Genomic DNA, 15,543 nt, shown 5'->3' on the forward strand with positions numbered 1-15,543 from the left:
TTTATATATTATATATGTTTGAAATCCAAATTTCTTTAAAAAATGTCTAAAATTTGAGTCAATTACATATTATCGGTAGTTATTTTTATGATTATCCAAAATTTATACATGACATCTTTAGTACGGTTTTACTTTTACACTTTGGTAACATCTACTCTAATAAATGAAATTTTTTTTAACACATGTCACATTCTCATTGATTTGACCACATGTCATTTTGTGGTTATTTTAAATTAAAGTTTTTCCACATGTGATATAAATTTCATTAATTGACTTTACTTCTAATTTTTAAATTAAAGCCTTATTAGTTTTCTTTGTTTATTTATCTAAATTATTTGTTTAAATATAAAAGAGAAAAAAAAATATTTTATTTTAATAATTCAATATTTTTTTAATTTTTCACATAAAGTTAAACTTCTCAAATGAATTTCATATTTATTTTTCTTTCACCTAGTTTATTTATATATATATTAAATACTCTTTCGAGAAAAGAACAATTATATACTAGTATTAAATAAGCTAAATAGTTATCGAATGTTTGGAAGAAAGGTACCCTTATATTTATTGAGAAATCAAAACAAAATAAAAGGTTATTGCATACTCATTACTTAAGTGCTTTTGACTCGCTCTTTTTCCGTCGATTCGGAAAACACACTGAGTCACTGAACACAAACACCGTTTCTCTTCGCCCATCACGAATCTCAACACCATGGCTCCCGGTTCTCAGGCACCCGCAGATGTTCCAGCCGGCAGATCCGGCGGAAAAATCTTGAAAGCGAGGAGAATTGCTGCTAGGAAGACCCCATACGACCGCCCAACTCCGCCTCAGCCTGAGCCTCCACTTCTGCAATCAGAAAGCCCTAGTTGGCTCGGTGGACTTGTTTTTCCGGCTAAGTTTGTTGCTGGTGGTGCTAGCAAAATTTTATCTTCGTTTTGGAACCCCAAGACTTGGGCCGCGGCTTCCTCCTCCTCTTCTTCGGACAGTGATTCCGAATCAGGTAGATAATCTTATTTTGGGGTTTCTTTTAATGTGTTTTAATTAATTGTGTTTTTCATAGTATAATTGTTCCAAATTAGGAGTTTTGTTTAGCGCGAAACAACCCAATGTCCTCGAATCACAACTCACAGTATTTTTCCCTTGAATCTTTCTGAATTTTGAAAAACTGTCGTTATGGTATGGAGGGAATGTTATTCATCAGATTTAGTTATAAATGCATGTTATTCTTTTAGTATGCGTATCTATCATATAACCAGCCTTATTTGCGCTAGTGATTGTTATAGAATTTGAGAACACATCACACATTTGTTGGAGAAAGTTTTATCAAAGTTCATTTTGTGAAGAGGAATAAGGAAACACAATGTTAGTACGGAAGAAATTTAAGTAACACTATTTCAATAAACTTGAAAATCTGGGTAATTTATGAATTTGATATTGTTATCTTTTGCAGAAGATGATTCTCGAGATGATGCAAACCCTTCTGATGGGGCAATGGAGTTGAATCAGAATCAGGTATCTGTTCTCTTCTTTATTCTCATCATCTGTTCCATATGCAGTGATATCACTTCAGAGTGTAAAGTAAACCACTTATTATGAACTTTATAACTGAAATTTGCATCACAAATATTTTAACTCTATTTGTTACATCAGCAAAAGGATAGTTCATCTCAGAAGGGGGAAATTTTGCATTTAGTTGAGCAGCTACTTATGATTGAACGATATTCAAGGTATGTTTTGCTCAATTTTTTTTTTTGGTATTACTTCATATAAGCTTTATGCTCACAGATAATTTCATAATTTCTACAGGGAAGAGTGTGATAAGTTAATAGAGATTATCAATTCGCGAGTTGTAGATTATGCAGGACCAAGCATACTTCATAGCAGGAGTAACAATGGTAAATCCTGAAGCATCTGAAACATTTTCATATCTACTAAATTTCTTTGATATGATTATGAACAAATAGTTATTTTTAACCAGAGACCCAAGCTATCATAGAAGCAAGAAAGTGGGTTGCAGAGAGTAAAGTTAGATCTGGTAAAAAGTCAGATTTGGACAATGGACTTTATGCTCTTAAGTATATTATGACACCACAGGTTAATCTTAATCCCTCACATGCATATTCTTTAAATATATGTATATATATATGTGAATATATTTTATACTTTTTGTTCATATCCAGGCTACTGAAGAAGAAGGGTCGCCAGTTGAAGTGGCAAAATCATATATGAGAACTCGTCCAGCATGGGCATCTCCTTTAAGACGTGATAATTCATTAAGTCCATCTCCATTGACAGATCTGTTCAAGGAAAGAACACCCTATTCTTCTGATGCTGGAATTTCTTTCCAATCAACAAAGGTGATATAGAATATTCTTTAATCATATTTGTAAATTGTTAAGTTATCTAATTTTTTTTTTTTTAAAATAAATTGTACAGAGGGATTATCTTTCTGGTGGATCATGGAACATTGAGGATGAAATACGCAAAGTGCGATCAAAGGCAAGTGAAGATTTGCTAAACAGCCATCATTCTTCCATGAAACATCATCTACAACATTCCTTGGATAATGACAAGCCGAATGAAATTGTGGACCTGACTGCTGAAGGTATGGTTGCTTTCAGATTATTTGAAAAAAAAAAGATACTAATTTAATCTTTTGTTGTTTAGGCAATAAGAAAGAAATGAGGGGTGTTAGTGAAGGGAATGGAATGGAGAATGAAGAGGGGAATGGAGTGGAGAATGATAATGAAAATGATGAGGTGGAAAATAATTGTTTTTTATCGACAGAATCAGTGGAAGTACCAGTTAATAATTCTCAGGACATCTTTAATGGTGAAGACGAAAGTTTGGTTGCAAAAGAAAAGGCAGATGGAATGGCTGAAAACCGAATGCTGACTAGAGGTAGAGGTAGAGGAAGAGGGAGAGGAAGAGGAAGAGCCAAGTGACTCAATCTGAATGTAGTCAGGTCAGTTGATGAGGAAAAGACAAAGTTTGTGTTCATTTATTTGTAAGGTAGAGTAGATATAGACTCTCTTGTTGTTAAGCTCCTGTATTATCTATTATTATGTCATTGTTATCAGTTATGTATAACTGACTTGACTAATTTAGTGTTTCACAGACTGTCTGACCATTTGTAATTGAAAACAAATCGTATTGTAGCCTTGTAGGCGTACTAGCTGATTTCATGTATTGTAACTTTTTTTATTTTTTATGCAACTTTCAGTTTTGTTTTTGGTAGTTATAGTTGCCTGCATATTAGGGATGTATTACATTTTTAAAAATAGATGAAAAGTTATTGATGGATTTGAATTCAGAAGATTCTCTATGTACTATCTGTAATCATCAAAAAGCATTTAAGAGATTGATTAATAAATCAATTACTTTGTTAGAAAATAAATGATTTACTATTAATCATTTAATATCAAACATACACTTTAATAAAGAGAAAAGAAATAGCAAAGTAGACGTTATTCGTAAACTTAATGGTTAAAAGGTAAAGTTATTGAAAACTTGATCTGGATGGCACACCACATTTTCTGAACCACTAACATGCATGTTGAATAGAAACACAAAATAATTTACAAAACCTTGGATTATGTAAAAATAAAAAATGTCTAAGCCATTCACAGCTAATTAATTATTGCTCACAAAACAAAACTATAATAATATTTAGCTGAACGGTATTCAGCTCGTCCCCTACGTACTTATTTTGCTAACCTACGAGGTACCTAATGACGCTCCTCTAAAGAAATAAAAAACTGTTTAGACAACTAACTCTTATAAAGCAAGAGCTAAGAGGACGAGAAAAAGACCAAACATTGATTACAAAACTTTCCTAACTCACATTCACATTTCTATACACATACACATTTATCATCTATTTACAACGCTGATTTTTTATCACTCCACATACTGTTCAAGACATTGTTTTAAGTTCTGAAGTGTAACAGGCTTTGTAATGAATGAATCCATACCATTCTCAAAACACTCTTCTCCACTTTCCGACATTGCGTTTGCTGTCATCTACTCAGTCAACAATTAATAAAACTTTTCGTTAGTCATATAGTAAAACTCAAGGGCATTTTAGACATTTCTTGGTACTTACTGCAACGATGGGAATTCTCTTTCTGGATATTTGGTTGTGAAAAGGAGAATCATGATCATGATCATGTGGTTCTGGTTCCACTCCAGCCTTCCTTGCTTCATCCCAATTCCCGGTTTTTTCATATGAACGAATCAGTCTCGTAGCTTCAAGCCCATCCATTACAGGCATGCATACATCCTGCACATTCATTTAGCGATCATGATTTTTTTTTTTTTTTTTTTATAAAATTAATTTGATTGATATGAAGATATATAGTAGTAACAATACCATAAGAATGAGATCATAAGGGCAATTCTGAACAGCACGAACAGCTTCAGCTCCATTATTCACAACATCCATGTCTTGATTCAACTGTCTCATCATCCTCCTTGCCACCATCACATTCACCATATGATCTTCCACAAGAAGAATTTTAGGTTTTCTTGTTGACCTGCCATTGCCAACGTCTTCCTGGTTACCAACACTACTACTACACTCTGAGCTTCTATTTGAATCCTTTCTTGCCTCCCATGTGTCACATAAATCTGTTTTTGAAGAAGGCGAACATGAAGCAACGACTATGGAGGCCGTATTTTCATTCTCTGAGTTACATTTCGAACAACTTTCAGGTTCCGATGAGGTATCAAAACAAGAGGAATCGTCATCCATGGAATTAATCTCTTTGAGAGCAACTTTACTCGAAGGAATGGAATACAAATTCTCCGGAAGCACACTGATTCTGTCTTTAGAAGAGAACACGGAGCCTAACGTGTGTGGCTTGAATTGGAAAAAGCCACAAGTGATGTCTTCATCTTCAGACTCGTCGTTATCGGCCATGTCGCCGAACTCATCAGTATCATCTGAACCATCACATGGATGTGAAAGTTTATGAGGTAAAATGAAAGTAAATGTAGATCCACAATGTTCTTTACTCGATACAGTCAGATGCCCTCCCATCAGCTCAACCTGCGATAAATCACGGATTTTAGGTCAAAACCAATTTCGTTTTCTCACATTCAGATTCCGATTCCGAATCCAATCTAGAATCATTACCAATTGTTTGCAGATAGCTAAACCTAATCCAGTCCCACCGTATTTCCTAGCCGTATCTGCTCCAGCTTGCATGTATTTTTTGAATAAATTGGGCAATGCAGTTTCTGACATCAGATCGATGAATAAAATATTATAGTTAACATGATTACTAAAGCTACGAAAATGAGAAATTAGAAATTTTAAAGGAAAGGTACCTGGTATTCCTATTCCTGTATCTTTAATATCACAGCGTATCCAGACTACTGTTTCATGCGATTGAGGTTCATTCTCCTCATGTCCGTTTAACAGGAGATCGCTTTTTGTTGGAATCGATGAGTCATCTGTGTTTATATTCTTCGGTTCTTGTTGGCCTTCAGGATATGGATCTGCTATTACGTATAGATTTATCTCAACCTTCCCTTGGTGAGTGAACTTGATAGCATTGCTGCACAAAATCAATGTGTTTAGAACTTGGAGTGTATGGTGCATTTTGACCTGTGTTAGAAATACCTGATCAAGTTGGTGAGAATCTGTCGAATCCGTAGAACATCACCAATAATCTGAAATTTTTTAACAAATGTTAACATAAATGTTTTCTTTTTTGTAGCAAATTGTATCAGTATTAGAGATTAAACCTCCAATGGGACATCATCTGCTACGTGTCCTTCCAAAATCAACATCTTTTTCAACGATGCAGCTGCAGTTTGAAGAACATGCTTGATTACTTCTCTAGGCCTGAATTTTGTAGCCTCCAGCTTCATAACTCCTGAAAATAATCTTAACTTTTAAATGCTACACAGTATAAAAATGGGGTTTGAACTTCAGTCTATTAAAAAATATATATACCAATTATAAAGGGATGAAAAATAACCTGACTCGACTTTGGAAAGGTCAAGAATGTCATTTATAAGTTGAAGAACTAAATCACCAGAAGATAACATAACACCCAAGAGTTGTTTCTGATCCTTATCGAGTTTTGTAGTTGATAAAATCTCTGCCATGCTAACGACCCCGGATAATGGAGATCTTATCTCATGCGACATGGTTGCCAACATTTGTTTTGCTCTCATTGTTTCCTCTAAAAGAAATTGATTTAGGCAAAATGTTCGATAAACCATTTTTATATATAAAAAAATAAAATAAAATTTATAAGGTTTAAGAGAAAGAAAGCTTACCAACCTGTAATATGAATAGTTTTATTAAGTTCTGTCTCTTTAGCCTTCTGCACGGCTATTTCCTCCCGAAGTTTTGCCATCTTTTCTCTCTTTTTTACCTGTCACATGATAAAAAAAATATATCAAACTATAAAACTGAATTGGGTAGATTTTTATAAGTAAAATGTTGTAATAAGAAGATGCTATAATAAACAAATGAAAGAAAGTACCTGATCAGTGATTTCCATGCCCATGTAATTTACACCAATTTTCTCTCCATCTTTGCTGAAAACAGGTTCAACATATATTAAAAATGTTTTGGCACCAAATAATTCGGTCTCAAAAGTTATTTCTCTTTTTCCTGGTAATCCTTTTTCAAGAACTTCTCTTTTGAAGTCTTGGGATTCCTTTACACCGCCACCTTTGAATATTTCTACATCTGTTTTCCCGATTATATCCTGTGCATAGTATTAGGGAAAAAAAACAAAAGACATGGTTCAAAAATCTATTAACTTACAACAAATAATAACTTTGAATTAATAAATTTGATGATCATCATATTACCTCTTCTCGTAAACTTGGAAAATGATTATAAATGAAGCGATATCGCAACTCGTTGTCCTGAGATATTACAATCATAATGTAAAAAGGGCAAAAAGAGGAACAAAATAAAAAGAGCTTGAGTGAAATCAAATTACCTGATGGCCAATAACAACGGGTGCATTTTGAAGAACAAAATGTAAAAAATTATCAGCTCTTTTCAAGATCTGGGACAGTTCTTCAACAGGGGATGATTGTTTTTCAAGGTTTTCAATGCTTTCCTCCAACTTTTCCAAAAGTATATGCTCTCTCTGAACACTTTCTTCCAACAATTTTCCCAAATGCAATGCCTTTTGCTTCCAATATATAACTGTATCATATTCAGCATCTATTTCTACCCGTTTATCTTCAACAATAACATCATTTCTTTTCTTGGGTACATCTTGAAATATTTCATAAACTCCATCCAGCACAGATACCGGACGTTTATCACCTTCATAACTTTCCTCAAAACGATGTTGTTCAAAGATTTCTAATTTTTTAAGCTGGACTTCATGTTGTTGTTTGCTCAAGTTTTCAAGCTCTTCCCTCAAAAGTCTCACAGCATTTTCTTGTTTATATTCCCAGTTTTTTACAAGGTAAGCTAACTGTGAGGACCCTTTTTCACTGTAACTTGTGAGTTCTACTAACCTTTTGAAGTCAACTATACTAGGCTCTTCAATGAAGGCAAGATCCTCTAACATATCTTCATGGAGTCCTGGTTTTTCTACATTGAACTTTTTTCCAGCTTCATCAATGTCTTCAGGCCACATTGAAGAGAGGACTTCAACCTCCATATCTTCAACATGATCATCCTCCATCTCGCTCACCATTTTAGAACAACAACAACAATAATAATAATAATAATACAAAAAGTATCGATGTCTGTTTTCTTTGAGGAAATTGTGATTTTGAGTATCAATGAAGTCTATTCGCAATTAACAGATTGTTTCTGCAGATTGAAATTTATGAAATCACGATCGAGAGAAGTTTACCAACAGAAGGGGAAAATGTAATTGGAGAAGCATGATACTCACCATTGACATGATCCGCAAATTCGAAATGAAAGAAAAAGAATCATCGATACTTGTCAAAATTCTGCAAAAATGGCGGAAACCGATAAAATTTACCGACTGGAGAAGGAATGATTGAAACGCGATAATCATTTCCACGAATAAGTTTTGTTTATCGGATGCCACTTAGATCAGAAAAGCGAAAGAAGTTGAGATTGGGGAAAATCCATCTGGCCTTGCGATTCATGTCATCTCGTCAGCCTCTGTAACCCCCTTTTTTCACTGTAGATCTGGAAAGTATCTTAGAAGTGCTCAGTCAATGAATAAACAAAAGAAAAACAAGTTTACTTAATTCAATTAATCATAGAGAGAGAGAATGTGGAGAGACAAACCATGTGAGAGGGAAAGAAAAACAATTGTGGAAGAGCAGAGAAGAGTAGAAGCTCAAAAGGCCATGTGCATTTGAAAACAATTTATATATATAGTATATAAGATGACACACAATACTGAATTGAATGAGAGGTTTTTATATTGTCGAGAAGTTTTTTTATTGCTTATTCGAGAATCTCTCACAGACATTTATACAAACACATTATGTTCATTCATCATTTACACAGACACAAACACAAACACACACACACACACACTGAAAACACCTACACTCTGTTCCAATTTAATTCTTTGTGGAGAACATGCATGTAGATGGATGGGAAATTGTTAATTGATAATGGGGTTTTCTTTATCGCTTTTCCTGGATGTACTCCATCAATCAAAACGCAATATCCAAACATAGGGGAGGTATAAAATATTGCATAAACAGGAAGAGATTACCAAAGGTTGGATTTTTTAAATTGGCAGGCAAAGGCATACCAGGCTGTTCCCCGCCACCTTCCCAGGTTGACGCATATCCAGGGCGCGTTCGGATCCACGCGCTTACTTGGAGGCTGCCCTTTATTTTGGCCCTTATTATCAGCCACTTTAAACTCCAACAAAGAACTGCTTTTTTACCCCATTTTACTTCAATCCATATCAGTAAAAATCAAACGCTGTAAATGTAAATGACACGTCCACGGGTTGTAATTTGCAAAACTATCAGTCCGTTTATTATAGATACTGAATTGTAAAAATAATAAACATGTCATGTGTATAAATTTCTAACACATTTAGTTAAACGAGTTAAATTGTACTGTCATTTTAAAATCCGTTTAACAATGAAACAAAAAACAACCCAAGCCAATATGCACATTGTCACATGTGATTAACTTATTCTAAATGAAAACGAATAAAAAATTATGCTTGTTTGAGTTGATAACATATTTTGTCGTTTTTTGACTTTATAGATAATTACAACTGATTCTATAACATGATTTTATGAAAAAGGGCAGATTGCAATTTTTTGTCTGGGCTATTCCTTCATCAGCATGTCTACTCAATCGGCACTTAATTTTTTAGCATTGGAATCCGTAATAATAAGTTTTTACCGACTATAAAAAAAAATCTTGTGCGAGTCACATGTATTACAGCATTTATAATAGCCTAGTAGGAGCTCATCACATGTATTAAAGCATCTACTATAAAAGTTTATGTTTTTTCCTCAAATAAGCTTTTCAAAATCATAATTATAATATATATATATATATATATATACATGGCTTTTTATATTTTGGTAGGACTCGCATATAAGTTTTGTTAATGACTTTACTATACTTGAGATAATGACATAAATAAATTTTGTAAAACTGTTTTTCAATCGCGAATGCTCTTAAAAATGATTACCGTGATGGTTTTTTTTTTTTTTTTTTTTTTTTTTTTTTTTTTTTTTTTTTGACTTTTATGTATATGTATGCGGTTGGAAAAATATTCGGAAAAAAATGTTTATTTTTTAAAAGACAAAAAGAAAAAAAAACTTTTGACTTCTTTTTCCACATAAAAAAATAGCTTATGATTTTGGAAAATATTTTATAAGCTCCAAGGGTGAGAATGATGCGGTTTTATACGAGTTTTGACTAAAACCAAACCTAAATCTGCATATTTCGGTTTTGTTGTTTTCAAAACTAAAACCACTTTAAATCGCATGGTTGTAATTTTTCAGATTTAACCAATATGTTTTGATTTTTCTAAACCCAAACCGCAATTATAAAATTTTATAAACCAAAACCGCAACTATAAAATTATATACTACAAAAAGAAAATTTGGTCTCCTAAATTAATATGGAATCAAACTCCAAATCTTAAGGTTTCTATGTCGTAATTGTTATTTTATAGATGAATAAACTAAATGTTTTTATTTTATATCCCCTCAATCCATGTTAGATTAGATGTAACGTAGTGTAGAAGTTTACAAATGGATCAATATAGTTATAAACAGAGAGGAAGGCGGATTTTTACTACCACAAGTAAAATCAAGTAAACTAAGCTCATGTAGTGTAGAAGTTTACAAATGAATCAATACGTTTATAAATAGAGAGGAAAAAAGATTTTAACTACAAGAACTAAAATCAAGTAAACTAAGCTAAAAAGATTCGAATAAAAAGATTCAAACACAATACCTCAAATTCATATGCTTAACACCTTAACTAATTCGTTATGGTGCTAATTGCTATAGGATTACGTAGATTTATATACACCTTCTGTAAATTAAATATATTTATAAGCATTTTAGACAAATATGAAATCGGTGAGATTTGTGTTTTTATTTCCTAATTCCTAAAATCAAAGCGATCTAAATAGTTCGGTTTTTGAAAAAGTAGAAACCAACCCATCGGATTTTTGTTTGGTTCCATTTTTTGATCTCGACTTTTTGTTTTGTTTTTTTTTTTTTTGGAGAGTTTTGCTTTATAGTTCGGTTTTTGCTTTCTAACCCTAATGTCATATTTCTTTTTTCATCATCACCACTGTCGGCGCCGCCACTGCAACTGTCACTGCCACCACCACCGCCGTTGTCGCCATAACTGCCACTGCCTCACTTCCGCCATTTATGCTACTACCTCCACCACAACCAGCACGCAAACTTTAAAAAACAAGCAATTTTTTAGTGAAGATTTAGAAACAGACTTTTGATCAACATTTTATTCCACGAATATGGAAAAAACCGAAAATATTTATCTTTAAAAAAATAAACACCACCTATATATAAGAAATAACATGTTTTCATACACCTTTTATCGTGTTATCATATTTCTATATATTTTTATTATTACATTGTGATAGCGTTATTTAGCATTTAGGGGATAATGAATTATCCAATTAAACAATTTTGATTAAACTGTATGGTTTGAATATTTGGATTGGTTTGAACATAAACCAAATTAGCATTTTTAATTTCTAATTGGTTTTGGTTATTTAAATTAAAACTGAATAATCCAAAAAAATAAATTAAAATATTTTATATTTTTGCTTATATTTGTAGTTTTAGTATATATAGGGTATACATTTAAGATTTTTTTAATATATTATTATTTACTAATCCAAAGTTGGTTTATTTTCCTAAAATAAATTTGAAAAAAGGACCCGTAACCAAAGTCCAAAACCGTCAAAAACTCAAAACCCATATATCAATTGGCCTAATTTTAAATCGTTATCATTTTAGTGTTCAAATTTGAATTTGAATCGTCTCTCACATGGAAAGGAATCAAAGGACCCTCTATCCTCGCTCATCGCTCGCAATTCACTCGTACTCGTATGAGTACAGAAACATGCTCGAAAAATTCCTCGATCTCTAAATCTAGTTTGGTGCTTAGGGTATGTTTGGGTTAGCTTTTTTATGTCAAAAGTGATTTTTAAGAAAAATGTTTATTACCTTATGGTTTTTAGGAAAAGCGGTTTTAAAAAATGTTTGGATGGGAAAAACTGATTTTTCAAATGTAAAATGGTTAAAAAGCTAAAAAGCTAGGATTTTCCAGCTTTGTGAAAGCTTTATTTTTTTCCATCCAAAAAATTGTTTTAAAAAGCGTTTTTTAAATAGACAAACACTTTTTTAGCTTATTAATTTTTTAAAAAGCTAATAAGTTTTTTTTTTAAAAGTTATCCCAAACACCCACTTAATTCCTCAGTTGCGGATATTTTTTGTTTTGTGTTTGTGATGTTCGTGACCTACACTATCTGTCTCCCCAAACTACCACATACCATACACATAACATACAACTAGGAGATACAGGCCCACCCACACTCAAGGAGATACGGGCCTCGCCTACACTTGGATAACGGGCCCCGCCCTATGAAATACTGGCCCTACCCACTCTTAGTGAGATATGGGTCCCTCCCACACTCAGTTGTCGAGGAGATACAGGCCCCACCCACACTCAGCTAACTAGGAAACACATACAAGTATCACACAGACAACAAGTATAACCAAATCTACCAGTCCATTCCATATCCAAACTCAAATAATGCTAAGATATGGGCCTTGCCCACACTTAGCTACTAATCAACACACATAGTATACACGGTCGGCATTGATGCCTTCGACCCGTTCAATCCATGAGGAAACTCACCTCAAATGTCGGATGATAGCTGAAACGTCTCTGCCCGGAATCAGCTCTACTCACTCCTTGAACCAAAACAACCCCTTAGATACCATTTCATACTCATAACCTTTTCGAGTCAACATTGGTCAAAGTCAAAGTCAAGGTCAATGCTCCGAGATGCCCTTCAACTCGCTGAGTTTCCAAGAATCACAAAATCGTGATATCGCGATCCAACTCGTTAAATTTTCCTCTAACTCGCGGAGCTCTTCCTTCTCAACAGAATCGAGACTTTCCCAGTACAACTCGTCAAGTTCCCTTGTGGACTCGTCGAGTTCCTTCAATTTCAACAGAATCGGGAACATTCAAAACCAACTCGCCGAGTTCCCTTATGGACTCGTCAAGTTCATCAGTATGTCAACCCTTCTTAATACATTAAGCCCTTATTATTCAAGTCCAACTCCCATATTCCATATATGGGCCGAAAATACATCTAGGAGGGTAAAGTTTCCAACTTTACCCATTAAAACCCACTCTCGGAGAAATAAGCTCTTACCCTAACTCCAAAAGGCTAAGGTCTTGATCCAAAAACAACCAAAACTCCAATGTAGACCATGAGGTCATAGATCTAGACTCTAGGTATTAAATGATCACATAAAGTCTTAAAATTTATCCTCATTCATGGCCATAGAAGCTTCAAAAGGCCAAAATGATGGTCTAAAGGTTGCATAGGTTCTCCATGGCCATAAAGTTGGCACCTTTATGCCATGAAAACCCCTCAAAACCTTGGATCTGAAGTGGTAACCCATTTGGGATGTCCAAATCCCAAAAATCATGATATTTGGACCAACTAAGCAAAATAAACCCAAAAAGGATATATACGCAACTACAAAGCAAGGTTAAAGCTTTATATCAACAAAATGTCGTGGATGAGGCAAGGGTTTAGGATCTACAAACTCCTTCTTGTATCATCAAGCTTTTCCTTCTTCCAATGGCTTCAATGCAAACACTAAAACACTTAGAATGCATCACAAACACTCACAATAGCATTAGGGTTTTGAGATTTAGGGTTTGGGACTTGGAGGCTGGAAATGAGTCCAACATGAAAGGTTTAAGGTGTTTAAATAGGATGCAAACCTCGAAAATTAGGGTTTCATCCCTGCCAGCCTACTCGTTGAGTTGAGGCCTCCTAACTCATTGAGTAGGTTAGTCAATTTACGCAGCCCTTATGTGTTGGATTAGGTGTCTAGGCCTATAACTATAATTGGTATGTACTTGACCAGAGAGTAGCATGGTCCATTTGGGTTGCATATCACCAGGACAATCTGATAGGATGGACTTTTGAGAAGAGATTATTTATGATTTGTTAATATATTATAAGTTCTAATATATTGATATGAAATCATATGATTTAATTAGTATTGATCAAGAATTAATTTGGAATTAATTTTGTGATCAAAAGAGACTAATTAAATATATGGGGATTGATTTGGTAAATCAATGATTCTTATAGTGTGGGCCAATTGTTATTTAGGATGGGCTAAACCAATATGGTAGTCCATGGATAGTACATGGAGGTTTAACCCATGGATCCTAGGTAATATGAAGAGTCATGAGCATTAGGGTTTACATGGTGCTAGCCCTAATCTTGCCACACTATATAAGAAGCCCCTTAGCATCCAAAATCGTTCACTAGATGTTCTAAGAGTTCATGAGCCGATTTGAGTGTAAGAATATTCTATCAAAAGTCATCATTTGTCCAAAGGTGTGTTGTGATTCCATTTGAGGTGCAACACTTGGGGCACTAGTTCTTAAAGGTCAAACTCAAGAAGTTCTACAAGCTACAACAAAGAGGTAATTCTATAATTCTCTTTTATGTTGATTATGTCATTTGCATGCTAGTTGTAGGCTTAATGCTTTGGAAACAATATTGCATGTATAATTAAAGAAAACATAGATCCAAAGCATTTAGGGTTGTATGTGCACCATAGGATGTTGTAGTATACTAAAACCCATCAGTGGTATCAGAGCCTAGGATTGTTTTCTATTATTCTTGATGTTTTATTGGTTTTCAAAGTGAAAAAATTGAATTTTCTGCCTTCTGACCAGTGAACTCACAGAGTCCACTGGGTGATTCGCCGAGTCCCCTCATAAAATGGCCAACTCGACGAGTCCAGTTCATGTACTCGCCGAGTTGGTGCTCCAGTGGACAGATTTTCGACTTTTGGCTAGAAATTGGATTAGGATCATTACCCCAAATTGTTTTTTTGAACCATGAAATGTGTTTTTTCATAAGGTAATGACCATGCTTGTCCAATTAAAAGATAATTGTCATAGTCTCAAGATTTTGTATTAGTTTATATGATAGACGAATTTCTTGTAAATAGTTGATCTGAATTATCTTGACTTATGAGTTTAATCTAGATCTTAGAAAAAATTATTTGATTATTGTGTTAATTGAAATATTTGATCTAAAATTCCTTTTATGAATTCCATAGCTTGTTCTCAAGTTATGGAAAAATAAAAGTTTTTCATAAATGTTTTTTTTATGAACTCCATAACTTGAGGATTTCAAGAGTCTCATGTTAAAAGTCATCTTAAATGTTTATAAAAGTCTTCCATAACTTGTCCTCAAGTTATGGAACTTGAAAAGTTTTTCATAAAAACCATATTAAACTCATAAGTTATGGAAACCAAGAGTTTTCACAAGTTTCAAAACTTACCCTCAAGTTTTGGAATTTGTAAAGTCTCACTTTTGAATACTTTAGTTCCAAACCCTAGATTTTTAAAAGTTAAAATTCTACCCTTATACATTGTATTATTATAAGTTTAATAATTATATATATGTATAATACAAGTCACTCTTAATGTTAGTAGGCCTCATTCATTAAGTCAGTCTGTAAGGGTGGTATAAGGTTACTGCCTATAAAATGACAGTTTAATGGGTGTCCACTCTCACCCACCGCTTCTTTGACTGGTGGAGGGTTGTTAGCCGAACGGGTAGGATAGGACATTAATTCTCATTAAAAGTATAATGAAAATACCAAGTAACTAAATACTTATAAATTCCCAATCTTAGTTACTTTGGAAAAATGTGAATTTGGTGCTAACCCATGAAATTGCACTTTGCACCTTGTTAAGTCATTAGTGGAGTGTGTGTGGTTAACCGGTACACTAATCTGGGACTGACAGTGCATGGCAAAGGGTAGCTTGATGTTAA

General features: G+C 33.8%; 2 protein-coding genes and 1 long non-coding RNA gene across 6 annotated transcripts; 2 read left to right on the forward strand and 1 right to left on the reverse strand.

Annotated features, from left to right (window-relative positions):
• The first annotated feature begins 599 nt into the window (after positions 1-599).
• On the forward strand, positions 600-3,235 carry LOC111917196 (protein KAKU4). Its single transcript, XM_023912860.2, has 8 exons — positions 600-998; positions 1,449-1,510; positions 1,649-1,725; positions 1,805-1,893; positions 1,977-2,092; positions 2,179-2,355; positions 2,435-2,603; positions 2,666-3,235. Exons 1-8 carry the CDS (start codon positions 710-712, stop codon positions 2,941-2,943), a joined length of 1,257 nt encoding a protein of 418 aa, XP_023768628.1. The 5' UTR covers positions 600-709; the 3' UTR covers positions 2,944-3,235.
• Positions 3,236-3,800: 565 nt separating this feature from the next.
• Positions 3,801-8,842, reverse strand: LOC111917195 (histidine kinase 5). 4 transcript variants are annotated; one of them, XM_023912858.3, is made up of 13 exons: positions 8,731-8,842; positions 6,967-8,150; positions 6,833-6,889; positions 6,499-6,726; positions 6,294-6,387; positions 5,986-6,192; positions 5,750-5,880; positions 5,625-5,674; positions 5,330-5,559; positions 5,136-5,239; positions 4,371-5,048; positions 4,104-4,280; positions 3,801-4,021 (listed from the first exon to the last, which is right to left on the reverse strand). In XM_023912858.3, exons 2-13 carry the CDS (start codon positions 7,678-7,680, stop codon positions 3,899-3,901), a joined length of 2,793 nt encoding a protein of 930 aa, XP_023768626.1. In that variant the 5' UTR covers positions 7,681-8,150; positions 8,731-8,842; the 3' UTR covers positions 3,801-3,898. The 4 variants fall into 4 exon arrangements, with proteins under 4 accessions (XP_023768626.1, XP_042755981.1, XP_023768625.1 ...); XM_042900047.2 differs by having other exon boundaries at positions 8,253-8,840; XM_023912857.3 differs by having other exon boundaries at positions 6,967-7,799; positions 7,885-8,840.
• LOC128132589 (uncharacterized) lies at positions 5,501-5,984 on the forward strand. The gene is made up of 2 exons (XR_008230722.1): positions 5,501-5,636; positions 5,722-5,984. It is a non-coding gene; the product is annotated as an uncharacterized LOC128132589 (long non-coding RNA).
• Positions 8,843-15,543: the final 6,701 nt, after the last annotated feature.

Source organism: Lactuca sativa, chromosome 3 (genome assembly GCF_002870075.4).
Source record: "Lactuca sativa cultivar Salinas chromosome 3, Lsat_Salinas_v11, whole genome shotgun sequence".
Taxonomy (NCBI): Eukaryota; Viridiplantae; Streptophyta; class Magnoliopsida; order Asterales; family Asteraceae; genus Lactuca; species Lactuca sativa.

What these genes read in the sequence shown, in the direction of transcription:
- LOC111917195 (XM_023912858.3), bottom strand. Translation starts at nt 7,680, where the DNA reads ATGGTGAGCGAGATGGAGGATGATCATGTTGAAGATATGGAGGTTGAA. An exon ending in CCTTTCCAAAGTCGAGTCAG is followed by an intron (nt 5,881 to 5,985) that starts GTTATTTTTCAT and finishes GATTATTTTCAG; the next exon opens with GAGTTATGAAGCTGGAGGCT. An exon ending in TACAGGAATAGGAATACCAG is followed by an intron (nt 5,240 to 5,329) that starts GTACCTTTCCTT and finishes ATCTGATGTCAG; the next exon opens with AAACTGCATTGCCCAATTTA.
- LOC111917196 (XM_023912860.2), top strand. Translation starts at nt 710, where the DNA reads ATGGCTCCCGGTTCTCAGGCACCCGCAGATGTTCCAGCCGGCAGATCC. An exon ending in TGGAGTTGAATCAGAATCAG is followed by an intron (nt 1,511 to 1,648) that starts GTATCTGTTCTC and finishes TTGTTACATCAG; the next exon opens with CAAAAGGATAGTTCATCTCA. An exon ending in TTTCTTTCCAATCAACAAAG is followed by an intron (nt 2,356 to 2,434) that starts GTGATATAGAAT and finishes TAAATTGTACAG; the next exon opens with AGGGATTATCTTTCTGGTGG.